The 27,477-nt window shown below is 39.1% G+C and overlaps 1 protein-coding gene across 1 annotated transcript in view; it reads left to right on the top strand.

Annotated features, from left to right (window-relative positions):
- The window catches only part of map2k5 (mitogen-activated protein kinase kinase 5), a gene marked incomplete at its 5' end in the record, with an annotated part of 46,255 nt that extends 20,805 nt beyond the window's left edge, over positions 1 to 25,450 (top strand). Inside the window, 5 exons of the mRNA XM_010776286.1 lie at positions 2,513 to 2,539; positions 2,864 to 2,896; positions 8,111 to 8,172; positions 9,257 to 9,302; positions 24,036 to 25,450. Coding sequence (XP_010774588.1) covers positions 2,513 to 2,539; positions 2,864 to 2,896; positions 8,111 to 8,172; positions 9,257 to 9,302; positions 24,036 to 24,137 — 270 coding nt within the window. The remainder of the gene's footprint in view (positions 1 to 2,512; positions 2,540 to 2,863; positions 2,897 to 8,110; positions 8,173 to 9,256; positions 9,303 to 24,035) is intronic.
- Between the last annotated feature and the right edge of the window lie 2,027 nt (positions 25,451 to 27,477).

Below are 27,477 nucleotides of genomic sequence, written 5' to 3' on the forward strand. Positions count from 1 at the left end.
TTTCTCAGGCTCCGGCAGCAACTTCGGGAGCGGTGGCAAAATCTTTGGCATGCCAAAGATGGCTTAAGATGCCCTCACGAATGGCCCGATGTTGCTACGATCAGAGCCGAATTTGAACATTTCCTTTATCGTGTGTCCATCTGGTTGTTTTATTGCACAACAAAATCATGTAAACATATTATGTAAATAACCCAATTTGTGTTCTGTGAAACTAAAAAGGATATAATATATTATTTTGAAGGCGAGGAAGTGGTTGTTGCTATGGAAACAACATGACGGAGAAAACTTAATATCTTCTACATATAAAGACGGAGAAAGTAAAGAATAAGTCGGAAAATATCAGTACAGTATCATAATACTTTAACATTATTGTTTGTGTTACTTTCGTTGCAGTTGTATGTCTTAAATGTAATGTAAATGTTGCCTTTGTGCGTGGTTCGGGGCCATCTTCGTGCGAAATTCACAATTCCATATTCGTGTGTCCATCGGGTGTCAATTTCGGGACAGTGTGACAGGCGCTTTAAGAGATTAGTTGAAAAATTAAATCGGGGTATTAGACCCCTTTTTAGGCTTTAAATGATGTGTAGGCCTACAGCTACATTCTGACTATTTCTTATCATGCTATTTGTTGTCACCCAAACATTTTTGAGCTATGTAAAATGTCTGTATAACTGGCACTAATCAAACAGGTTACGCCATCTAAGTTTACCTCAACAAATCTAAATTGAGCAGTTTTGGAGCGTAGACTTTAGAATAAAGGGGTTGCCCTTGCCCATTCCCAAAACATGCATGTCAACCCTTGTAGAAATTGCTTTCTGCTTTTTTTGATCACAAAGTGAGACTTTTTCTTCGGGAGTTTTCTGATTCCTTACCTTTGAAGAAATATCTCTGAACATCCTTGAGGGGGGAAATGGCCATCTGATCTTTTAGAACTGTTTATTGTGTTGCTGTTAAAAGGAACAGAAATTATTTGACATCCAAAAATTGTGACTTCCTATTTTCACACTGAGCCCACTGTGATATTTTCAAACAACCCAAAAAGTGTTGATGTGGCTCACAAAGCCAAACAAGGAGCTGTTGTTCTTCACAACTACAGTCGTCATTTAGCATTACACACACAGACACATTCTCACACACACTCGGTTGCTCTCGTACACAATCCTATTGGATGTGGGTCCATTCCCAACTTCTTCAGCAAACACAAATTCATTTCTTGTCAAACATCATTTGTGTCCTTCTTATAGGAAGAAAATGTTATGATATGCATAATTATAGTCTTTTTAAGTGTAACTATGAAACACTATTACCCTCAGGATGAACATGCAGATAATGCTATGTCTACCAGATAGTCAGCCATTAGTGATGAGACTGTTAAAAGGATACAAAAGGAAATCATTTTGAAATATCTCTTTTTGATGCTCGGTCAATCTACCTAGTACAAGAAGAATAAGTGCTCAATTATGCTTGAATAAGTTAGTCTCCCACTATCCAATTTCAACCCCTGGAGCAGCACGCTATTTTGTCCTAGTAATTATTTCTGAACAAATTAGTTTTCCATAGTTGCTTTTAATGTGTCTGAATCAGGCAAAACTGGATATAGAGGCAGTTTAGGAGCCTCTTGGTATTTGCAGAGTGTGAAAACCTGTATTTAATTGAGTGAATCAATAAGTGCTCTAATGCACTGTCAAAAAACCTAGAGAAAATAGCAATTTATTTACCAAACATTCTTAGACATTTAGCTGAGACTATAGGTTTCAGGTCCTATAGCACTCAGTCTATATGAGTACGTTGTACATTTGGGCTTTTGGAAATCAAACCAGATTGTCCTGGTGAATTCAGCCCGGGAGGTTTAAAGAAGGAAAACGAGATGCTTTATGCACTCCCACTGTAGTATCACTTACATTAGATTACACAAAACACTCTCATTGCTAGATCTTTCATATTAAGACTTCCTACTCTAGCTCTTATTTTCAAGGACTATATCCCGTTTTGAACGGGAACATAAGAAGCGCATTTAGTAATTCGTTTTTTTGATTTGTCGACTCAACACTAGATATTTGGTGTTATTTTGTTTGCAAAGATCTGCACACAAATCAAATTTTTGCGTATAGCATATTCCAAAAAAACTATAGCTTTAACCCCACTGTCATCATGTAACATCAAGTGTTGTACCTGTGAAACTGACACAATGAGCATGCTCATTACAAAGCCTGCTCATACTGTTTGTAACAGTTATCCCGGCACATCTTGATAACCTGGAGGGTATGAACAAAGTACGTCTCTAAAAATTAGCATTAGTGGATCTTTTACCCCCATTCTCCACAAATGAGAACAAGGCCATTAACATTTGTGTGTTTTCATTATGTAAATGGTTGTAACGCATACTCACAAATTGCCAACAGGAAAGAAATAATTTTCTCCTAGTGATCATAATGTGTCCAAGTGTATCGTTTTGATTATGACACGCTAATTACATATTGCCTCGTCCCCTCTTCTCTGTCTTGCCCTACAGATTCAGAAAAACCAAGGATCCCTAATGGTAAGTTTTATTGCATTAGAGTAGGAAGGAAGAAAATAGGTCTCCCAGACTATAGTCTGTTACTCTTGGTTGGCTCTCTCATTTGAATAAACACTCAAATTGCATTTTTACAATGAAATATTAGATCATGCTTAAACTGCTGGTAATACATTAGGTGCCATTATGAAATAATAATAAAAAAACATGCATGAGCTGAAGGATTGCTTTGGCTAAGCTCGCTGCATTTTATTAATCTAAGTAGATACTTTTTTTTATCACACTATTGATTTTCCCTATTGCTGTGAAATTCCATGTTTTCATCTCCCTGTGTCTCTCCTCTTGCAGCCTCTCCAGTTACTGCAATGCATCGTTGATGAGGTGAGTCGTCGTCTTATGTGCTTTTGCATCTAAAGTCAGTCCTAATGGCCCGGAAAGCTTATATTTTGTTTCCTAATGAAGCAAACCACTCAGGCGGCTTTGCTCCCCATTCACTCAACCCTTCACCCTATGCAACTGCCTCAGGCAGTACACATATGCACACGCACATTACTGTTGAGGCTGGACCTGTCACGACTGACACACTCAGCGGCACAGCTCTCCATTCTGTGTACTATAGAAAAAACAACAAAGCAATTGTTTAACCAGGAATATTCTTTTGACGGCCCTGTGTGTTTGTTTCTATAATAAAAGGCATAACAAAACTCTTAAATAAAGGCAATTATAATGACATAAACAAACATATGTATGAAAGAAACAATAAAAAGGGAAAAATATATATTACACATTTTAGGTAGAAAATGTTCAACAATTTCAGTTTACCGCTTGTAATTTATTTTGACATACTGTAACCAGATTTGTATGTACATTATTTGATGACATTTCGGCTTTAGAGGAAGTCTGCCATATTTATGCCCATTTCTATATAATATGTTTACCTGCTGTAGGTAATGTCTGATACTGAAATGCTCAAAGGTTTCCCCTCTTTTCCTAATAGACACATTTATATATTTCCTTATTAATTGACATGCTATTTCAATGAGTCTGTGTGTATGGATATGTAGGCTCACACCACTAATGTGTTTTTAAAGCAGCAATCACAAGCTTTCCACACTCTTTTTTTGAGTTATTTGCTGTCGTCCAGTAATAGCAAAACACCTCTCTTGCCTAAACTAGCCCCCCAAAACCCCTTCTCCAGCCGTATTACACATTTAACATACAATGTCACTTGCCCTTAACTGCCTATAGATTTGGCCGTAATTAATAATTAAATGCTTTTGGTTGTAATGGATTGACCTAGGCTGAACTGTTCATTAGTCTGCGAGACAGAGGCATCACTCAAAACAATTTTTCCTGTGCCTTACCCTGTTTCTCCCCTTGAGGCCAGAGAACGTTTTATGTTGACCCCTAGCGAGCTAGCACTGCCTTACTGTCCTAACTAATGCAGTGCTTTGGACGAAGAGACAAGAGGATAAGCACTATTTTGACCAAGTGGCTCAGAGAATGTATAGGACTCTAGATCTCACCTCGGCCTTCGACACAGTTGATTGTTTTTTTCTATTATTGATAAGTAGAACTGCCAGATTTTTCAAATGTTATGAATCCAATAACTTATTCTTGAAGATTTAGGAGTTTCTCCTTTATGTGGCCCATTTGACCTGTGGTGTTCCCCTAGGCTCAACCCTCGGGCCTTCATGTTTCTGTGTATACATGATGTGGCTGGAACATATCATAGATAAACACAACATGCAGTCTTTAAGCGTCATTGTTTACAACCCAGTTATATTGCTGGACTGCTTCCTGTCTGATTGAATTTGCCTTGTTGCAGACCTGAAATGTCCTTGTTCAACCATATAGAGCACTTTGCAACTTTGTTTTGAAATATGCTGGATAAATAAAGGTAATTATTTTTATAGCATAACTTTTAGAGGCATTATGGACTAACACTGATCCAATGGAGTAGTTAATTTAATGATTAGGTATTTTTAATTGAGCTAGACACACCTGGCTTCAACATTATGGCAGGTGTGATTAATTGTACCTGAGTCCTTGACATTTAGTAAGTATTGCCCATTATACTGTAGATCCATATACTTTTTTTCTTTGGTTGTGATGCTTTGATATTGTGTGTGACTTATCCACTGGGGCTTTGAAAGTTGCTTTAATGGCTGAATGAGTAATAGGCTGGATAGAGTGGATCATTAATATTATTCTGGCTGGAGGTATGTGTGTGGTGGGGGTTGCAGTATAACAGTCTGCCACTTTCTTTCTTCTACTCCTATCACACAAAACCACACAGTGTGTCAGGGCTGAGAAAGCCTTTCATGAGCTCAAGAAAAACAAAAAATCCAAATATATGTGGAGATGCAAATTAAGTTAGTTTACAGTTAAAAGGTAAACAGATCAACAGATAGAAAAAATACAAATTCTGAAATGAATTTGTATTTGGAAAATAGAGACACTTTTAAAAACCCATCAACAAAGATAGAAATATAACTGATAAAATGTCACAGCTTACAAGATGAATGGAAACAAGACTAAGTTCATCCTACCTACAAAAATAAATATGTTCTCACTAACCTAATGGTATCTAGCCATGCACGTGTCCCCATATATCCCAACATAAAGGGATTTTATGTAACATTGTTAAGAAATATATTTTTAATGTCATAGACTATTCAAAGAAAAGGCTCTCCATAGTTTTCATTACAGCCCCTTTTTTCTCTGTAGAAATTAGTTAATTGAAATCAATTCGTACTGTGTTACAGAAAAAAGTACAATTGTGGGAAAACCTAAAGCAATATTCAGCGGATGCCTGTGTAAAAATTGCTTTTCTATTAGGCCTTCTTTTTATTTTTGGATGTTAATAGTGTATGGCAGAGAAACATGCTCACCTTATTCAGCTTAGGTCTTGAACGAGAAGTTCTATGGAGTTGTTCCCACCATCTGTCCGCTGTCGACCCTCATTAATGTGCCTGTCTGCTCTGTTTGTTGAATAGCAAGTGGCTCCACTAATAAAGAACTCCCACTTTATTTTCAAGCCTGTAATTACTGATCTAATTTTGCCTAATAATTGCTTCATGGCAATGACATGTATATTTACTTGTACCCTTGTACCCTCGTAGTGTGTGTTCTGTCTCAGAGTGGATCGCATTGACAACCAGAGGAATAATTCACGCAGACTAGCCACTTTCATCAGCCTGCTTGTCTTTTGTGCCGTCGCCTGCTGCCACATCAAAGCTGCAGCGGTGTTCCTCTCAGCTGGAGACATGAATACATGCATAAATGTGTGTGTTTGTGTTTGTGCCTGCAAAAAGCTGCATGTGCATGCAAATATGCGGGGAAAGTGCAGAGAGAGGTTTTGTATCAGATTTAGCTTACACGACATGCATGAGTTGTGTAGTCAAGATCGTGTGTGCACACCGCAATACAGTGGTTGCAAATGATTTGGTTCTCTCTCTCTAAACAGAGTGAACACTCAGACTTGTGGTTTGCATTGCTCAAGGGCATTTGTTTGTGCATGCCTGTGTGTTTATGTGCATGTGCTATGATATATTGCTCATCCAAGCGGCGGCAGCACTGTGAAGTGCAGTGAGATTAGAAGGGAACCCATTCCTTTGTTAATTTAAATGGGTTCATGCATCATGCTTTGCGAGAGCCTGCCGATCAGAGCATTAAGGAAAAGCGAACACTGCCCAGAGGTGTTTTTAATGGCACAGCAGGGCTTCAGATGCGAAGAGGTTTAATTCCCCGCATTTGAATAAACGCTTGGTTGTAGACCCATGCTTTATGATTGTAGTGGATATTTGAGTCGTTTTTTTGTTTTGTTTTCACATCTGAGCTCATATCATTGGTTATAACTGTTGTGCATATCGTGAAGGACTAACACCTACCAATAACCTACTGGTCAACTTAGTTTTAACATATCATATTTGAATAGTACCTATTTGATCTGGGGTAAACATCTGTCATGTGCTCATGCTGGTGTGTCAGGATGCGGTATGTTACATTTCAGCAACCAGTGTCAAAGGAAGGTTTTAGTGATCAAAGTTATTCTTGGAATTGTGTTGAAATGATTGCCAGTTTAAACATTCATTTGATCAACAAAAACATATTAATATAGATTACCATACTCTACATATACATATCGTCATTAAAACTGAATTTGATATACTGCTTTTGCAATGCAGTGGTCCACATTGGTAAAGATAAGCCTACATACTAAGATCCGTCAAAGGTAGAGAAAGGAGCGGAGTGATGAGGTGAGGGCAGTAATACAGGGTCAGTCTGGCCCAGCTGTCCTACATGACACGGTTCATAGACCCTCCATTGACAACATGTCACAAGCCTGATGCACACTAACACACACACATACACACACACACACACACCTTACTCATGTTCATTTTAGCAGCATATTTAGTCACCGTCCCAAAATTAAATGTCTTTGTGAGTTTTAGTCACAGTCATAGTCTCAGTCTTTTAGTCAATAATTGACCAAAAAGAAAACAATCTAAATATGAAATGTCCCTTTGTGGAGTGTGTGTGTACCAGCTGCTCTGATAGTATGAACATGCACTATTCAAATCAACTAAAGAAATTCATTTGTATTTTATTTATTTTAAGGGCATTATTATAATTTTCCCTTTAGTTGCATTGGCTTTCAATATCGAACAGAAGGTTTTATTTTTTGTCTAGTCTTTCTTTATCATTCTTTCCCAATTGTAGTGTTTTCTGAATAATAAATCAATTGTATTAACAACTTCCTTTCACTTTTTAAGCGTTTCTTTCTTGGCTAGAAGACCTTGATTTGGTTCTTTTCAATGAGAAGAGCCATGTTGCTCCTTTAAAAACCTCAGCCATGTTCTTTCAACATAATCTCCATTACGGTAATGCTGGGAATCTAAACTATGACGGCTTCAAAATACGCCAGCTCATCCCCCTTTATGAATCAACATATTTGTTGATTAATTAACCCAACCAGACAAAAGTTATGTCCTCCAGCAAGTGTTGTACAACGACCACTCCACGTAGCCTGTAGCCTTGAGGTCAGACTCAAAGTGAAGGATACTTAACTCTCAATCCAGGCTCTTCAGCGTTATGTAGTCTTTGAAAGTGGTCTTTTTTACTTGTCTGTTTTCTATTAAGCATTAAACCTTGTCGAAACATCTTGCTATAGTATTTGGCAAAACCAGCATTTTTTTTTCACAAAGCAACAATAATATTCCTCAGTCGGTGGTAAGGTGTGACAATGTCTTTTCTGTCTTTAGTGTACCAAAACCCATTTTAATTTATAATGTTTTATATCTAAAAAGGTTTAATTTAGATCCTTTCTGACATACTGCTACAACCCCCTTAAAGCTAAGATCATAATTCGATTTTTCAAACTTAACCCAACTACCAATTCAACATTTTCAGGAGGTTTGCACTGGTCTAAACTCTGGTTTTACGAGTGATTAAATGACATAACAAGTAGGATCCCGTTTAAATCATGCAGATACGTATGTCAGTATCTTTCAGTCTGTACAGCAGGTCATTCTCATCCTTGAATGAGATATGTCTTGTTTTCTCAGTGGTTTTGTTTCTTCTTCACAGGATCCTCCAGTGTTTCCTGTGGGCCAGTTCAGTGAGAAGTTTGTTCACTTCATCACTCAGTGGTGAGTCAGTTACTATTCAATACGAATCTGTTTCTCGAAGGACAGACACAGAAATTGTTTCAATGAAAACATTCAGATTTCAAACGGAATGTTGTCAGTTTTCAATGGCTGTTGATTGCACAGTATTTGTGATTCTAGTTAATAATGTCTTAATATGCGTGGCACAGTCAGCCATCTGAGCCCCACAGAGCCACGCTGAACAATTACAAGACCAGAAGCTGCATTTGACATAGATGAGCCAAATGATGGTAGATGAATCAAAGGTATAATGGTAATACAAAGGGATTAAAGTGTATTTGCCTGTGTGTTAATGCATTGTGCTTGTAATGGTTTTAGCTATGATATTAAATGCTGCTGAATAAAAAGGGATGATTGAATCCTCTAATGCAACAGGACAAAGACAATGTTTACCCTGAGTTTGCCTCTGATTCATTAGCCTCCTGTAACCTTTACAGTTGCACAAACATGTACATATACACCCAAACCACATGCAAGCAGAGAGTGTGTGTGTGTGTGTGTGTGTGTGTGTGTGTGTGTGTGTGTGTGTACCGCACTCAGGGCCTGGTTGTGCCATCTGTTGTTTATCCCCCATGCCTGATTTGTTTACTTAAACGGGGCACGACTCTCTCAGGACAGACTGAGGTACCTGCCTCGGTGCAGTATCTCCTCCCAGGCTATTCTTAGAGGATCATGGCCCATTCATTGTGATACATAAACTGCTGACATGACAAACTGCAGAGAGGCCCCTACACTAATTCCTCAAAGTCCGCAATATACAGCCCATACTATAAAGGACACTCACAAAACCCACATGAATCTAATAAATCTACTAATATGTGGTTATTGCTTCAATTTGAGTGTTCTGACAAATAAAACAAATCCATTTTATTTTTGAAATATTCAATAAATAAATGTATTGAAAGAAATGTTGTTTCTATTCCGAACTCTTATTGAATATAGCTTCATAACTGAAAAGGATGCCACCGAGATGAAAGTCAAAAACACCTCTTGTACATTTGCAAAGACAGTTTGAATAGTGGCTGGATACAGACTGCTTGTATCACTTTTACATTTTTTTTTTCAGCATGCGACGGCAACCCAAAGAGAGGCCTGCCCCCAATAACCTCATGGTAAGTTCAACCAAGACTTCTATTAAACACTTCCAAGGTCAACATATACGTTTTGAATAACTGTATACATACGGTGAACATATTCATGCATACAGATACAAATTCAATTAAACACTATTTTATTAAATGTAGCTATTTGAAAATACTATTGTATATTTTACAAAGACTGGGGTGTTCTGGATCAAGGATCCTCAAAGTTGTGGTTTCTGTGTGAATACTAAAGTAATGAACTTTTTGCTGCCAATAATAATAATAATAATAACAATGAAAGATGTTAGAGAGGTCAGAGGGAAACCTTGAGGTAGTATTGAGACCTACTTCAATATTCATTTCATTCCCCCTCATTGTAGTCAACATCAAATGAATCAGGCCTAGCTGTTGTAAAGGAGTCAAATAATTGTAGTTTACAAAACTGTAGTTCTCTTTTAACATTTAAGGATGGGCCAAAAGGACATTATTTTTTGTATCTGTCTGTGCCTGTTAAGGTAAAACAAAAAGTGCCAATATAAGATAATTCTTTCAACCACAACTTCTGTGTGTTCTGAGGATCGGTTTCACCAGTCTGATTGGGAATGGTAAAACAGTAAATGGACTTCTTTTATACACCACCTTTCTGTCATACTGGATACATGTGCCTCTCATTACACAGCGGCTGAGATGCCCTGCAGATGGTGGGAAGATGCATCCCAAATAAAAGCAAAAGCCATTTCTCATTTAGCCCAACATAACATCCCTCTGTTTCCTAGAGTAAAGTTGCAATACAATGATTTTCAACCCTATAAGATCACGTAAAAAATCATGCTGCATAAAAATCGAGTTACATTTAAGGGATCCTTTATACTGTATGTAGATTCATCAGCTTTATTTTGAAAGTTGAAATAGATCAGCAAATCAAATAGCCACAAATTGTTATGCTCTTTAATATTTAAAAAAGGCTCTTCTAAGACTTATATGAACTCCGTAATAACTTTTCATTAATCCAGCATTGGATATTGGGATGTTTTGGTCTTTTTGTATGTTCCAGGGAAAAGGGCATATCCTCTTTAACATGAGTACAGTGTGAAAGATGCCATAGATAGGGGTGCCACTAAAAATATACATCGGTATGAACAGGAGCAAACGTTGTACCATCTCTGTTAATGGTAATTATTACTCAAAGCCATAGATTATTTGCACTGTGACTCTGGTGCAGTAGAGTTTTATAGGTAAGGAAGAAGACTTTACTAAGTTCCAACTCTTCCTGTCAGTGTGCCAGTATACATGCCAAACTACAGGCCTCGCTCTAAAGTGGTCTTGATTTTTGTTCTGTTCTGGCGTTAGCACACAAGGCTGCAGCAGTTTGCACAAACTGCCTTTTAAGAGTTGCAACATGCTCTGGTTTCTGTGTTAGGACCAAGGACAGCGACAGTTAGGTCCGCAGAGAGAGGAGGGGTGAGGGTTTATGTTGTGGGGATGGAGTGCTGGAGGGTGTAAATGCAGAGCTGCTAACAGATTGTATGTTCTCAGTCTCACACCAGAAAGGGGGAGTAAAGGGAAATGTTGTCTAGATACGCTTTGGGAATTCTTGCCTCCAGACAGAAGTGTTTCTCTGAAGGGAGACCATGCACTACTTAGAGAGGTTCAGCTTGTTGTGTTTTGGTGGGTTCCTTTTCTTTTAGTGACCTTTCAACAGCTTCCATTGTGTGTGTTGAGCGACACCTTGACGCCATAATGTTCTTATTGTCTGTCTTTATGATTGTTGTAGTGCAGAGGCTTTTGTCTTTCCTCTCACTAATTCTGGCTGAAAGCCCGTTTCACACATCTCCTCGGCCGTACCTTGAGCAATGATATGAATGCTTGAGACTGAATACTGGGCTCTTTTTCAGCTTTTCCATGACTTGGGTTACTTATAAACTGCAGTCAAATAAGATGTATTCCTCAAAGCAAAAAGACTGTTGCACTTATTTTAAGTCATTTGATTGTATGTGTGGGTCCAGACCAACCTCTCTGCATGGTTTGATCTGTCACACCACAAACCTACCAATGTGCTTTGTTCAAATGTCTTCTTCTTTCAATTTTAAGCTGACCAGACTTTTTTTTAATGCAATCATGGATATGCCAAACATTTTGTAGATGTCTCCTTTTTCTAGCCCTCCTCTCACTCTGCCCTACTTCTTTGAGATGTATTGTGGTCCCTGTGCTCTCTTTCAGATTTACCTTCTCTCCATTCGTCTTTCCTTTACCTATATGTCTGTCCTCCTGTAGGCCTTTCATTTCTTCCTCTGCCCCTTGTGAACTGAGATATAAGGTCATGGATGCCTGCCTTGTGGCACCCGGCTGCTGATTGTCTTTCTCATTCCCTCTTTTCTTCCCCACCTCTCACTTTACCTCCCCATCCTCCCAGCCTCCTGAGTACATTAAAACTCTTTACCTATTCTATCTGTATGTTAATGCACCTAGCCACACACAGCTCCCCTCCTCTCCTCTCCCTCTGCTTTACAGACGGTTTTGTTATCCCTGCATCTCATTTCTCCTGGAAGGTAATGCAGGAAACTCACACAATAGTGCACGCATTAAGCAAATAATGTTGTTTTATGGCCATACAAACTCACCTAGTGGCTCTAGTTTGCTCATCAGGTTTCACCGTGTGGTTTCTCTAATCACTGGTATAGCTTTTATTGACGTCATTATTTTCACTGGGATTTTATCCTATTAGAGCTTCTTTAAAGGGCTGCTGTTTGATTGCATGCCTGCTCTTGATGGGTTTTGTCCCTGAAGCTTGACACAGTGTGCTACAGCTCCTTATACTGGATGCTTTGCTCATACTAATATTATTTTATCCTATTAAAGATAACACTTTTTATCACTAAGGCGTTCAGTGATAGGAAACCTTTTTCTTAGATTAATGCTACTAATATGTTTGCAACAGGAGTAAGGGGAGAACAGGAACAATACAAAAGGTGTTAGTTCCTAACGCCACAAAAAACACAATTAACTAATAAAATATTTAAAAAATGGCTTTGTTTACAGCTATGTTTCCTAGCTTGTTGGCTTGTTCCTTTGTTGGCTTTAGTGTCATTGCGTTACAAACAGCAGAATAACATCTGCTCCAGGAATCTCTACACACTTATGTTTATGCTTTTTCTTTTGTAAACATTGCTTCACAGCCCCAATCATGATCCAAAACTCCACTGATGCCCCTTTCACACCAACGCGTTTTCAGCTCCGGCTCGGAGCTGGAGCCTGAAAAGTACCGTTTTTTCCTGTTCACAACACAGTGGCGCCGCCTCTTAGCTCCGGAATCCGGTTCACTTCCAGCCCCAAAAAATTGTCGGTCTAGAGCAGGGGTGCCCACACTTTTTTGGCTGGTGAGCTACTTTTGAAATGACCAGCTCACCGAGGTCTACCAACCAAAAATAAAATCCCAAATTGCAAGGGTTGCTGAATAACACGTTTTATTTTTACATGGGATAACTACAATAGGGCTGCAACAAATGACTAATTTGATAATCGATTAATCTATCGATTAATGAAACGATTAATTGACTATTCAGACTATTTCTGTATGCCTTGCACAATTTCTCAAACGCTCTTATTTAGCCATCAACTTTTAGATTTAGCTTGAGGTTGTTTTAGGCATGTGGAAACTAACAATGAACACAATAAAGATGAATACTTGATTCAAAAATACATATATTATTAAATTAACTTAACAAATTGTGAACAAAATTAACATTGCTTTTTATTTAAATTAAATAAATAATGTTTCACATCAAAAGAAACAACAATGTTTTAACAAATCGTATTAAATAATGTGATGACAGAATTGTAAACAGAATAGGTGAAACTTTAACAAACTAAATAACTCAGTTACCTCTAATCATTAACCCATGTTTGCATCATTGAGTTAACTCCGTGTGTTGCTGCTAGCACTCGTGGATGGGGCTACAGAGTTAGAAAGACAGTCGAACCCGGTGCATTCCTCCGTCTGAATGTGGTGCACTTTTGCTAAATGTTTAGACAAATTGCTCGTGTTACCGCCCTTACATGCTAAATTCTTATTGCCCTCTTGGCAACGACCATTGTCCACCTCAAGACGGGTAACATTTAACCACACCTTGGAGCGCTTCTCTCCGCTATCCCCGTCGTGTGTTTCTGCATGTAGCAGCCGCGTGTGTGTAAACTGCCCCGCCCCCCTCGCACACAGACTGGGGAGAGAGATCTCGTCTGGATCTTTCGTGTTTATCGTGTTATTAACTCCTGAATTAAGTGGCAGGGAGGCCAAGGGAGGAGGGATCATGTTTATTTTAACGGAGCTGGATTTTTTATTTTTATGAATGACTCGCGATCTACCAGCATTGCCCCCGCGCGGTCGACGTACTTGGCACCTCCGGTCTAGAGGCAAGAGCTAAGAGGCGGCGTCGCTTACATCGAGGCGTTCAGGAAACTAAACCCACCTCCCCTGAACATGGGTCGATTGAAGAGTCTCGTCATGCCTGCCTGCAAGCAGTAGTGCTGAGCAAAGTGACTAGAAGGCAACCACACACTTATAAAAAAAAAAAACACACTTTATAAAGTAAGGCAACACTAACCAGGCTTCGTGTGATTCTGTTTATTTGTACCTTACTTTGACCAGCCGTTCACTGTTATTGATCATTGTGGAGAGAACAGGGGCGCCGTAAGGGGGTGAAAAGTTAGGACGATTCTAAGGGCCCGTGACTGACAGGGGCCCCAAAAATTGTAGAACATTAAGAAAAAAATGTTTTAAGTAACCTTTCATCAATCATCAATAATGAACATTAATATAACATTATATTGGATAATTTACTCACTAAACTTACGATTCATTTCACTTTTTTTGTTTCTAAAAGTTAATTATCCAAAGCCTCTGTATACCCCCTCTATTTACATGTAATGGTTTGGTCCTGTCTCCAAACGCTGTGCGGCACCGCTCTTTCTAGCAGAGTNTTTCCGATTTGTGTAGATTCCAATCGTTTATGATTCGTCGTCGGTTTCGTTGAGCGCTATAACTGAGACCAAACTGAAGAGGATCAAGCTCCGAAAGAAAAACAAGAATTAAACGAGGCAATGTAAAAAACTAAAACGGGCTGTCATTCTGCTACAACTTTGGATTGAGAGGTACCACTTTCACCCGGCGGGACAACCGACCGCTCAGTAACTTACATTGACGCCGTTGCTTGCGGGTACTGCCGTCGCGGGTTTTACTCCCGTGCTCTATTGTAGAAACACGCACGTCGCTCTACCTTCGCCGACTCGGTTCTGTTTCCCGCCGTTTTTACCAACGACAAAGGATGTCTAATGCCCAAGCGTATTCTAGCTTGTAAATAAATACCTAAACAACACGGGTTGTCGTGAACAGTCTATAAGTAACCGATACCGCCCTACAATTGCTCGTAAGGTACCTTATTGTTGTTTCACATAGAGCTCGGCCAAAGTCTTTGAATGCGATGGGGTGGAAAATTAATTAAAGTTTTGAATGACATTTGGTAGGTACAGAGTAATTTATAGGAACGCAGTCGCAGTGTGCGGCACCGCTCTTTCTAGCAGAGTGAGAGCATGTGAGGCAGGGATGCGAGTACTTACGTGTGTACGATGTCTCAACGACTAACAAAGTCAGGTTTTCAAAAAAGAAAAGAAAGGAGAGAAAGACAAGAGAGAGTGACAGTATGTCACCCAGTTTTGCTCTGATTTAACACCACCATCAGGCCTTTTCATTTCCGTTTTGTTGTCCATTTACACTTTAATACCCGCTTATTTTGTAGTTGGTATGTAGATGTAATTAGAAAAAATCTGCTGCTTATGTTTTTTTTTTTGTGATAGCATTTTTATAAATGATAATATTGGTGTTAATGTTCACTTTATTTTAATTTAAGTGGTCATGTATATTTAAGTTATATTTATTTTGATTTATGAATGTTCCATTCAAAAATGTTATTAAAAAGGCATGTACACCATAAAAGATGACTATTGAGGTCTATTGTCAGGAATGTTAGTGTTATATCAAAAAGTGAATTCTACTGCAGCAGAATGTTGCAGTAGAATTTGCAGTCTGCACAGTGTTATATGTTCACAGCTCAGTGTCACTAAATATTGATCGCTTAGTATTGGACTACAAGATAGATGCAAGCCTGTGCAGGTAGAGTTATTTAAAGCATAAATGAGTCGGTTGGGTTCTGGAGGTGTGGTTAGAGCAATTGTGCTTGGTTTGCGTGGCCTGTGCCTGGTGGTGGGGCCCAATGTGATATATTTTCATGGGGCCCAAAATCCCTGGCGGCGCCCCTGGGAGAGAGGCAGACGTTTTGTTTTGTATTATAGCAGCTATCGGATGGAATCAATACATGGGCAGCACAGGTTGTCGTGTCCTACTATCACAAGTAGAATCATAATAAAAATACGCCGTAAAATGTGCCTGTAGAAAACAGTTTATGCCACAATAGGAAAGCAATAGCAAGTAGTCAGTTTAGCTTCGGTTGCTATGCTAACATCATCCATTTTATACCAGAGACAGTTTAATAACAGCGTTGTGATGCCAAACAGCGTCAATTCAGACTGACAAACACTCACTTAAGGGGAACTGTGGATATGTATCAGCTGCTTGTATGACAGTGAATACTTTAGAGCAGCCGCTGCGGTGTGAGCTAACCGGGAGCTAACGGGAGAATAAACTCCCGTGGAAGAGCAGCCAGCACTGCACCGGTCGGTAAATGTCGCTGAGACACATTAATAAACAATGAACAACGGCACTCTGGAGAAAAGCATAAGGACGGTAATTATTAGTTATTTAATTTAATCTGGCTTCATGTGATTAAAAGCAACACGATCATCGACCCGACGCAGTCCCCCGTTGTTGTTGTTGTTGTTGTTGTTGTTGTTGTTGTTGTTTTGAGCGCCGTAACGCCGTTGGGGAGCAAATCAGCGATGTAAACGGTGACGTCATGACGCAGCAGCAACAGCACCAGTCGGGCTCTGGGCGGTGTGAACAAAGCGGGAGCAGAAAAGGGAAACCGGAGCTGAACCAGAAAAGCTCTAGCTCGGAGCTAGAAAGGGAAAAGCGCTGGTGTTAAAGCCGCATGAGTAAGGGGACACTGAATCTAAATGATATTCAACAAATAAAATCCCATCTTTTTCCCATGGAATTTTCCTCATACCATGGCAATATTCCCCAAATAACATCCCATACTTGATTTATTTGGATTGATTTCAACATATTTAGTCTCAGTTAAGCTTCTATTGATACATTAGGCATTTAGAAAAGACTTTCATTTGCCAGATTATTTGCGAAAGTTCATTTTTTATCTTAAAGGGGACCTATCATGCAAAATGCACTTTGTGATGTCTTTTATACATAAATATGTGTCCCCGGTGCGTCTGGGACCTCACGCAGTGTCANATCGTTCAGATTCATCGTCACTGCTCGCATCGTCCACACCAAATAATTGTTCTGTCAAATTGTGCCAAATACCCGCGCTATTAGCTTTTTCTGATGCGTAAACATCAACAATATTTGACGCCATTTTTCGTTGTGAACTCTCGCTGGCTGCGCGCATTGGCTGTCGATCCGGACGGCAGCAGGGATCCAGACAGCGGCAGCCGGGAACCACACGTGACGTCACGAAATGGCCTGCTTCCAGAAGCAAAGTTTTTTTTATTGGACCTAATATTTTTCCTTTTTTTACATATTATTCAGTATGAAATAAAGAAACATACATTGACTATCTGTTGCATACACCCCCCAGAAATCAACTGCCAAAAACAGTTTTTAATGTAAGATAAGGACTTTAAAGGGGACCTATCATGCAAAATGCACTTTGTGATGTCTTTTATACATAAATATGTGTCCCCGGTGCGTCTGGGACCTCACGCAGTGTCAGAAAATAAAAAACCCTCTCTTTTCCTCCATACCCAAATCTTTTAAAAACAGGGGTACAACGAGCGAATAGGCCGATCTGACGTCAAATCAGCAGCGGACCCACCGAAAATTGCTATCAGAAACAATGCCTGACGTGTTTTGGACGTAATCTCGTCTTTGTTTACATTAGCAAGCCTCACTAACACTCAGAGCTAACCTGTACTGAAGAGCACATGTGTTTAAAAAGCAGGAAATGCAAAAAGGAACTCACCGTGTGATAAACCCGCAAGAGAAAAATAATTTGAGCTGCATACTGTTTCAGAAAAAGGCATTAGCTCCGACTCCTCTTTTTTTGTTTTTCAAGCTAAGGACCCAAAATCCGTGTTTCTTTAACAGGGCTTCAAAAGAGGGGTATGAGCAGTATGAGGCATGGCTGCAATGGGTGATCTGTTTGGTGTTTTAAGCAAAAAACTTCACAGAAATGTTTTGTATAGGTATGGCCCTACAATATATTTTTCCATTATAGCATGATAGGTCCACTTTAAATACGTTATTTTATTACCCTGCTCTCTCTGTGAGTTTATAGCAATATAAGTCCATTTCAATGTGCTACCCTAACCCCAATGGAAACGTTGAGTTGTTCTGAACCCAGATGGTTTACACCATGACTCATAATCAGTTTGTCATTATGTGGATGCTAAATCATTGAGAAGGAATATCTAACTGAGCACTGTTAGGCTGCATTAAGCTCAGTATTTCACTTCAGTCAGAAAAGTGTGTTTTCCCCATTTCTTAAAAGTCATTTGAAGAGAATCCCATGTTGAGTTATCAGAGAGGAAAGGAAGTGTGTTTTCTCCCCTTATACTAATGCATTTTTCATTGTGGACACTCTATCCTGTCATCATAAGCTAATGACGTTGGTCAGTAAAGGAGGATACTTTCCATTGGCCGGCTCCCAGGACGTGAGCAGCAGGTATTTGGTGATGACCTATCCTGTCTGAGGTCTTTCTCCTCCCCCTCCTCCCTCAAAACAAGGCCTAGTCTGACTGCAAGATATTTATTAAGCGTTAGGGCACGAAAGGCAGAAAAAACAACATGTTGCATATCTTTGAGCTTGATTGTGTCTGTAGTGTATGTATGGCAGATATAGAAAACAATGTGTGGATCCCATGCCTTTTCTATTCTTCGATTGTGGTTTGATTGACGTTTAATTTCTCCCTCCCCCTCTTCCTCATCATCCCTCATTCCCCAGCTAGAAGCCTTCACACAGCCTTTTAGCACCTTGTCAATGCAACCCTCCTATTCTGCTTCTCTATTCACACACACACACACACACACACACACACACACACACACACACACACACACACACACACACACACACACACACACACACACACACACACACACACACACACACACACATTTTGTAGCCCCCATTCAACCCCTGAGACACCAGATGAGCCCCACGGTACACAAAGGAAACCCTTCCTGTGTCTAACTGTCCCTAAATCTAGTTTAGACTCGCACACATTAACACGCACATAGATAGAAGCTATAGCCTCAAATTGTGTCCAAATAGTTTTAAAACCTTTGGACGGTTATTATTAACACGGACAACCTCACTAGTTACTCATAGTATATTGGTCACAACACACGTGAACAGCTCCTCCATTTAACATTTGTATTCATCCAGCATGTCAGAGAACATGAATGTTTCAACTCCTCACGAGGATGTAAATGGACTCATAAACCGTAGCTCTAGATTTCTGAGCGGAAAAAATCCTATTGACTGTTTTGCACAGATACAGACTTTGTTACACATTGTATCATCTATATGTGTATTTTTTTTAGAAAGGCTTTATTAATGCCGATGTCTTGCATGTGTCTCAAACTTTTGATGCGGTTGCTCATTGTCTGATTAAACGCAGAATGTGCAAAAAGGTTTTCACATGCATGCTTGTGTATCGTGTTGCCTGTTTGGGGTCTCTTTTCAGTGTTGTACCAAATCACTGGTGCCTCCTCCTCCCTGAACTTTTCTGTCAGCACCTTTGCTGCCAAATGTTTTCACATTTCACCCATGGGTCTTCTTTGACCTAAACCCCCATTCACACATACTGGGACTGCTGCGTTGCACACATTTCTAAACACATCACTTAAAATGAGAGTCAAAAGTACCCAAGTATATTGATGTTAAGCTGTTTTACAATGAAAGAAAATCCTTTTTAGTACAGTATGAGTCCTGTGCTCTGCTGCGTTGGACACTTGTTTTGCACAGGTGGTTGGGGACCTAAAAGGCCATGATAATGATGGTGCTCTCCCTCCTCTCCCTGCATTCATCTTTTACTCTCTCTTTCCCTTTTTCTTTCCATTTCGCTGGATAACATTTAGTGTTGTGGCTCATTGATTGGCGGCTATCTGGAGAAAGTGCCGCCTCACTATGCAAACAGTTTTGAAAGCAGCAGATTTGAAAGTAGCATTAGATGTCCGGATCATTAAGTTTAGAGCATTGTAACTCTCCTCAGAGAAGTGTCCCTACATTTCTTGTGCACTAAGATTGACCAAAGTACACACACACACACACACACACACACACACACTGTTCTTTCGTACACACACACGCACGCACGCACTCACGCACGCACGCACGCACGCACGCACGCACACACCAACCGATGCCAGCCAGTTTCCAGAGGGAGCGAGTGATTAGCATGCAAATCTGTAAAGGCCTATTTATTCCATCTACCTCTTCAGCCTCTCTCTGTCACACACACACACACACACACACACACACACACACACACACACACACACACACACACACACACACACACACACACACACACACACACCTACACACTGACAAACACGGCAACACTGTTCTAATGAGGTGATGACCAGTCCTATGTTATAATTGCCTCAAACTCCTTTTAATTTCGTTTGAGCGTATTAATCATACATAGAGTTATTTAAAAGTGCATAAATTAATCTTAGATTAAACAGACCCTTGAAAGGCTTCAAACAATTAAAGAGTTCGGTAGAATTTCCCCTGGGTTTAGGCCATTTCTATTTGAGCAGAGCCGTTGCAGGTGATTATCCCATTTTGATGGCCAGACGGTGATTAATGTAACTTCTAAATGAGTCCTTCCCCCATCTCACCTCTGTCCATGCAGCGCTAAGGGGGGAGGTGAAATCACCTTCATTGACCTAACTAAAGATTAGTTGTTGGATTTTTAACTCTTTAACAGGTTTCATACTTAATTTATGTTGCAGGGAATGTATTCATTATTAGGTATGTATGCCTGTGTGACAGACAACACATGTATCCCTTGTTTAATCAATATATCTGGGTGTCTGTTCACCTGCATGTGTCAGCATCAAAGCAAGACTTGAGGCAGTTTTCATTCAATAAAATGGTTGTATGTTGGGTGGAGGGGCCGCAAAATAAACCTGCATGCTTCATATTTGCCGTTGTGGACAATTAAAGCAGTGTATGGTCCAGCAAATCTGAGCGTTGCTATTTTTATTTAGTTTGTAACTACAATTACATAAGAGGAAAGGACAAATAAGTTTAACTCTGACTAGATGAGGTCCATTTGAAAGCTGTTCTGGAGGTTTACATCGTATCTCGTCATTTAAAGCAGATTGAATTGTAGAACACCTTGAGGATGTCTTTCATGTAGGTTAAACGTTTAGATTGATACTTGACTTTGGAAACATAGTTTTAAAGAAACAGTTTCTACTCAAGGATCATTTATTGGCTTTCCATCTAATCACACCATCTAATATGTTTACTTTGACTTCCTTTCTTGCCTGCCATCTTTTTTGTATGCTTTCTCTAGTGGTCACCTTTTCTCACTCTCTCTATTTATCTTTGGCAGGTAGCTTATCTGTGTGTTGTCCAGGGGAAATATTAAGTGAGAGAAAAATCAGCCACGAACAACAGCTTCAGACCAGTTAGTTCTATAGTGTGTGTTTTGAGTGAGTGATGCGTTCCCACAGTGTCTCATCATGTCTACATGTACTTTGTATGTGAGTGTGTATGACAGGCCTTACACCTTCATCCAGGTCAGATTCCAGCAGATCTCTGTGGCCTGTCGGAGTTAATTTCTGGAGCAGAGGTGGAGAGCAGGATTTTAAAAAGCATCACTCTTGAGTTCCTTCTTTATTTCTGTATCACTCCCTCTCTACTGAGGCAAGAAAGAATGATTGATGAGATGGGTATTCAGCACATAGGGGCACCCAGGAGCGTCCACTACACCCGTCTCATAGTGACACACACACACACACACACACACACACACACACACACACACACACACACACACACACACACACACACACACACACACTGATATGAGAGTAATTAACCTCAGACTGTGTTAACCCCAGCTGCCCATTAGAAGGACAACAGGATTGATGGTGCTCCCCCAGTCCTTTACAATCTCTTTACATTCTCTCTCTTTGGTGGATCTTATAAAGGCATCTTGACCCTACAGTAACTTACAGATGTATTCACTGTATTCAACCTTCATGTGACTTTATTTTGATATAATGTACAAAACAAATTTAACAAATGTTCCACTGTGACTGCAAATAGACTAAATGAATCCCAGGAGAACCGTCACTATCCGCCTGTCCTACTTCTAATCTCGTCCGCACCAGTTTGAATGTAGCTGGGGGGGGTGTTTAATGTTGAGGAAACAGCTGACATCATCACTTCTCACTTTGAAATCTGAGTTAAACTAGTGATATCACTGTTGCAGTGGGATGATGTTTTTTAGAAGAGCCATGTGTTAAGAAACATGACAGAATATAATTTGCATTTGTATTTGTTAAAATATTTCTTTATATCGAGCTTGGACTTTTGTTTGTCGTAAGCAAAACTACGGAATTATTTATAGTTTTTTTTTCTTTGTGATTAACTTGAGGTCTGTTATAAATAACGTTGAAGCCTAACTTCATTAGTCAGAAAAGAAACAGACTAATGTTTATAAAGCAACATAATATTTGACCTGATTTAAAATATGTGTTTTGTAGTGTTACTTTCACGTTAAAAGTTAATATTTGAAGCGTATCTAGATTTTGGAACAGACGATATAACAATGTTATAAAGACACCATTTTATTTTTTACCAAGGATTCACAGCCTTGCAAAGCACAAAATAATTGCGGTGAATGTTTAGGCTGACCAAAAAAATACGGTTTCAGTGTCTTTTTTTGTGTTAATCAAAGGGGCTTATGGCTGCATTAGATATTTAGTTATTTAAACTTCCATTCGCTACTTTGTTCCATTTTCGAAGATTTTGGGACTATAACACAGCTGATACAGATTGTTAAAGTTTGACAGTAACATATTAGCAGCACAACCAATGAATCCGTACAGATCCGTACAGACAAGAGCTGCAGGTTGTGGCTATGCAGAGAGGCAGATTAATATCAGTGGTGTGAGTTACCATAACGCACAACATTAATAAATACGATACATGGTGTCTGGGCAGTTTAAGTTGGAGCTGAACTACTATTAACGGTGACAGTCTCTTGTTGTTGAGGACACACATCGCTGAAATCAGTGTTGACATGTTCATTTGAACTGGCCGGCCACAGCGTTGTTTATTTAATTGGACATCTAGACAGTACAAATCAAATTCATGGTCAGCCTCAGTTGAAGTGTTCCATTTAAAACCTCCTCCCTCTGACCTGTGTGACCCTTGCCCCCCCCCCCCCCCCCCTGCTGGGATTGGGACTGTTGTCATTGAGATATCACAAGTGACACCTCAGTGCAGCAGTAACAAGTAACTCTGCCAGCCTTTAACAAACTTGATGAGCTACCGATCCACAGAGAACGTGTTCTGTCGAGAGCTCATTTATTGGCACTGGTGGTGGAAATCAGTCCAAATTAAGACTGTAGGAGAAAGAATTAAGATCATGTTCAAAGGCATTTTCAAATAGTCAACATCGAGGTTTTTTGTCACAGCCTGTTTTATTACAAAGCTTAATTTTACAACCTGTTATGACTCATGTCGATCATTAAACTGCACAGATATTTCTTTAAAATGCCCTGACAAGCCATTACTTAAACGTTCAGCATTTAAAAGCAAATCTGTTGCACATGAATATTTAGGAGGGTTAAATGGTGTTCCTGTTTAGTTTATTTGTATTTTATTAGAATCATGATTTAGAATAATTATACTAAGTAGAACTTAACCAAACACTTCACATAAAGGTGTGATAATGTGTGTGGCTCCAATCTGTTTGATAATATAAAATTATATTGCAGAATAAACTTTTGATAGCTGTTTTTATGGAAAGCTCATTACTTGTGTTTATACTTCAGTCCGTTTTTTGGCAATTATTCTGAAGGTCATACGTAAGGTCTGAGATTAGTGGCAGAAGATGTTAATTAATATATTCATCATTTCCTTGCATCAAAAGATTAATATTTGTTACAATAGATAAGTTCAAGGATGAGCTTTTCCAGCACATTTTGTGAATCCAAAGAGTAAGGGTGAAAATGGCTGGTATTTTTTTTTAGTTATAATGTCTAAAACTAATTGGAGTGAAGGCTAAATAATATAAAAGGGAATTGTCTTGATTCGTTCAAAACCCATAACTTAATAATAAAACTTTAATAGCAGATGTCATTACATGCCATTTCATTTAATATCAAAATGGTCATAAAACTCTGCCTTTTGAATTCCTTCTGACAGTTATTGTTCTCTTCTGATAGTTTCCCCCCCCAAATAAAACCTTTTAATGCACTAATTAAATTCCGGAAATGTGTTTTTCTTAATTATAAAATAAAAACTAACCCAAACTTTCAGTGTCTGTTGTTTTCTTAATAAAAGTGATTTTACCACTTTTGTCCCTCTCTTTACTTTTCAGGAGCATTCCTTCATCACACAGTTTAACGACGGTAATGCGGAGGTGGTGTCGATGTGGGTGTGTCGGTGCCTGGAGGAGAGGCGAGCTCAGCAGGGTCTCTGACGTCCTCCTGCTATCTCCCCACAATGCACCAGGGCGTCTGATCCCAAACCTTCAACACTTACAGAAGGCTTCAGGATCACGTACGTCCAAATGGACTGTACAAGTGACTCATGGACTAAAAATGACTAGCTGTTACAAACTTTCTGTGAGTAATTCTCTATTTAACAGCACTCATGCGCTGGGACAATGAGGAGCTTCTTTGACTCTTATCTCTGCATTTAAAAAAAGTGCAGCATCTGCAGCTTTGCCCCCACCTTTTTTGGGAGTAAGACAGTCTGATGGATGGAGAAAACGGTTAGATTTAAAGGATCAGCGACAACCTTCAAATGCATGAGACTGCAATAGGCCGGCAGAGTAATGCCCTGATTCTGGGATGGTATCTCAAATGACCCTCTCGTGCTTTACTGTTGAGCCCTCTAGTGAATGTTAAGGTTTCTGCCTGTGAGTAACGGCCCGTGTGTGTGCCTGGCTTCCCACTGGTGTCATTTATTACCTCAGAAAACTTAGGTTGTCACTAAAATAGCAAAACGTAACCTGTTTTTAATGCTTCCACTAGAATGTTGGTATCCAGTTATTCCCTAATCTTGTAAGGTCGGAGCATTACGTGGACACAAAGTTCTGTCTCTGTCCTAAAGGGGGGTTAAGTGCACAACAAACCGGCACAATCAATGAGATTTTAGCAGCTCTGAGGTGTTGGAATGCAATGAAATGTTAACATCCATCTTTAATTGGTTTTCAGGCTTACTAACCAAACAACTAATTGTTCTCATTTATTAACAGGAACCAGGCTCTCTCTCTGTTTAGACACATTTTGATGTTCTTTTATCTCTGTTTGCACAAACAAGCCTGACATTGAATGCCACTGAACAAACTACTTGAGAGTGAATTGTGCTGAAGCAGTTTTCCACGTTTATTCACCAGCTTTTATATTATTAGAATCCATTAAGAATAAGAGAAACTATACACAAAAGCAGAAAATGTAACAGACACCATATCTCTTCTTCTCCTCGCTGTATAAACCAACACCTTTTGTTCATTTAAATTATTGTTTCATCCCGCTTTCTAACCAGTAAATCCTTACTTTAGCAACATATGTCACGTGCTGAACAGAAAGTATGCTATTTTATTGAATTGCCAAATGAGATTAGTTAATATACTATCAAGGGAAACGTTTAATGGAGTGCACTTAACACCAAAGACCACTGAGGACCCAAAAGGTGAAATATACCTTGTGTTTCTTTAGTGACTTAAAGGTGGGGTATGTAATTTTGGAGAAACCAGCTTGAGTGCGCTAGAATTTGAAAATACACAGCCGGAACAAATCTGCCACTTCCTTACAGAGCCCCTCCTCCAACACACACGAACGTGCACATGACCAATGAGGGCACGAGATAAGTTTGTGCACAGATGTAAGGCTGATAGGCAGGTAGGCCATCCAGTTATTTTAGCCGGGCCAGCTAAAATGATTGGTCGTGCTTTTTACAGAACTACAGCTTCCACAGATGACATGTTTTAATGGATTTTTTGTCAAAGCACTTAAGATATTCATTGCTATCGGGATGTTAAGAGCATTCCATGGAATATAACAAAAAGTGTATCTCGAGCCGGTTTCTCAAACTTACCTACCCCACCTTTAAGCATAATGGGTTAAATGATAAATGGTTTTAATGATTAACTGTTGAAATGTATAGAGTTTAAGTGCAATTAAATGTGATTTCTTCCATAAAGGAACTGTAAAACATATCCCACTGTGACAGGATATAATGACAGTTTATCAGACAAGGCTTAAAGCACCAGTTATTATGTGCTTCTGTTGATGGTTTTAGTAAGTAGAGTATTTCTTGTTGGACTACTATTTTTAATATCAAGACTGAACATTGACTCTTTGAAGAAACATTGTAAAGATTCAACATTTCACGTTAGCAGGAGTGTTCAAATTGCAGTGTAATCGACGTCCATCTTTGCACATTAAGTTTAATTTGAAAAAGACCCAGTACAGAAATGTCGTGAATGCTAACCACTAAACTATGTAGCATGACAGTAATAATGCTACGGGGTGTCAGCACAGTCTGAAAGGTTTAAGTTTGGACAGATCACACATCTGGTGGTTAACTCCTTATTGCAGATTGAAAGGCCCAAAGTAGCTTACGATGTTGGAGGAAAACCTCTCATAGCGTCCTCTTCTAGCTGTGGTCAGAAAAAAAAGAAAAATGTTATTGAAACCAATATTAAACTGTATTTTTAATATGGTATCCATTTCCTTATGCGTTATCACAGCTAAGATAAACAGTTTGTGATCAATTATTCAAATGATTATGTCAATATTCCTGCCTGACACCTGAAATAGAGGCACTGCCTTTTTACTTAGGTATAGATTAATGAAATCTTCTGTGCAAGATGCCATTCATTTTCATAAATTAAAATACAAATATCAACTCACATTTTGAAAGTCCTCCAGTAGCTAAAATACATCAAGCATTTCCAAAAGTTGCACATTAACTAGAATATGTACTTTACATTATACCATATATATTGTTAATTATATTCATCTAATTGTCCAAATCTCTTCTATAAGAGATAGCTCTTTCATTAAGTTGGCCCTAAATGTAGATCAAGCTATAAATACTTGGCAGTTAAGGTGAAATAAGAAGTGTGTTTAGTGGCCCCTGGCTGCTCTTTAACACGCTGCAAATCTTAAATGTATTCTTGCAATTAAAAAATAAAACCAAAAAGAAACTTTGATTTGTATTTTACCAGATGTCCTGTAAGGTCCAAAAGCTAAGACTTATGTGTTGCCAATGTATTCACTGACTGTGTTGTTAAGTATGTATCTGCAGTATCAGTAGAGAATATTTATTATTTTTTTACTTTTCAGCTTGTGACCTTTGCCCTAATATTTGTCCTGTGTTGCTTTAACCATGAAGCATTCACAGCAGTGATGGGACGCAGCAGAAACATTAGTGCTGTGTATTACTGACTGATTTTGGCCTTCTGTATTTATCTGTGTGGCACATATTCCAGCCATTATGCACAAATAGAATAAAAGTATTTAAACATTACACTTTTGGTAAGTTTTGTTGTTCACTTGGTATTGTGAAATCAGTGAAAAACTGAGATTGTGCTCTCAAACTGAATAATGATGAAAGTCAGTTTGAGAGCACAATCTCAGTTCTTCACTCACGCTGAACTAATCACTGAGGTATTTTCTTTATTATTTGTAGGTGTGATTTTATTCTGGTGCCCACATCATTCACCAGCTTTAGTTTCGATAGCTTGGCTGATTTTTTTAACTTTTTAGTTTTGAGAGCCCCACTGCCCTTTTCCAGATATTCTGACTACA

This window comes from Notothenia coriiceps, unplaced genomic scaffold, assembly GCF_000735185.1.
Source record: "Notothenia coriiceps isolate Sejong01 unplaced genomic scaffold, NC01 NC01_scaffold00016825, whole genome shotgun sequence".
Classification (NCBI taxonomy): domain Eukaryota; kingdom Metazoa; phylum Chordata; class Actinopteri; order Perciformes; family Nototheniidae; genus Notothenia; species Notothenia coriiceps.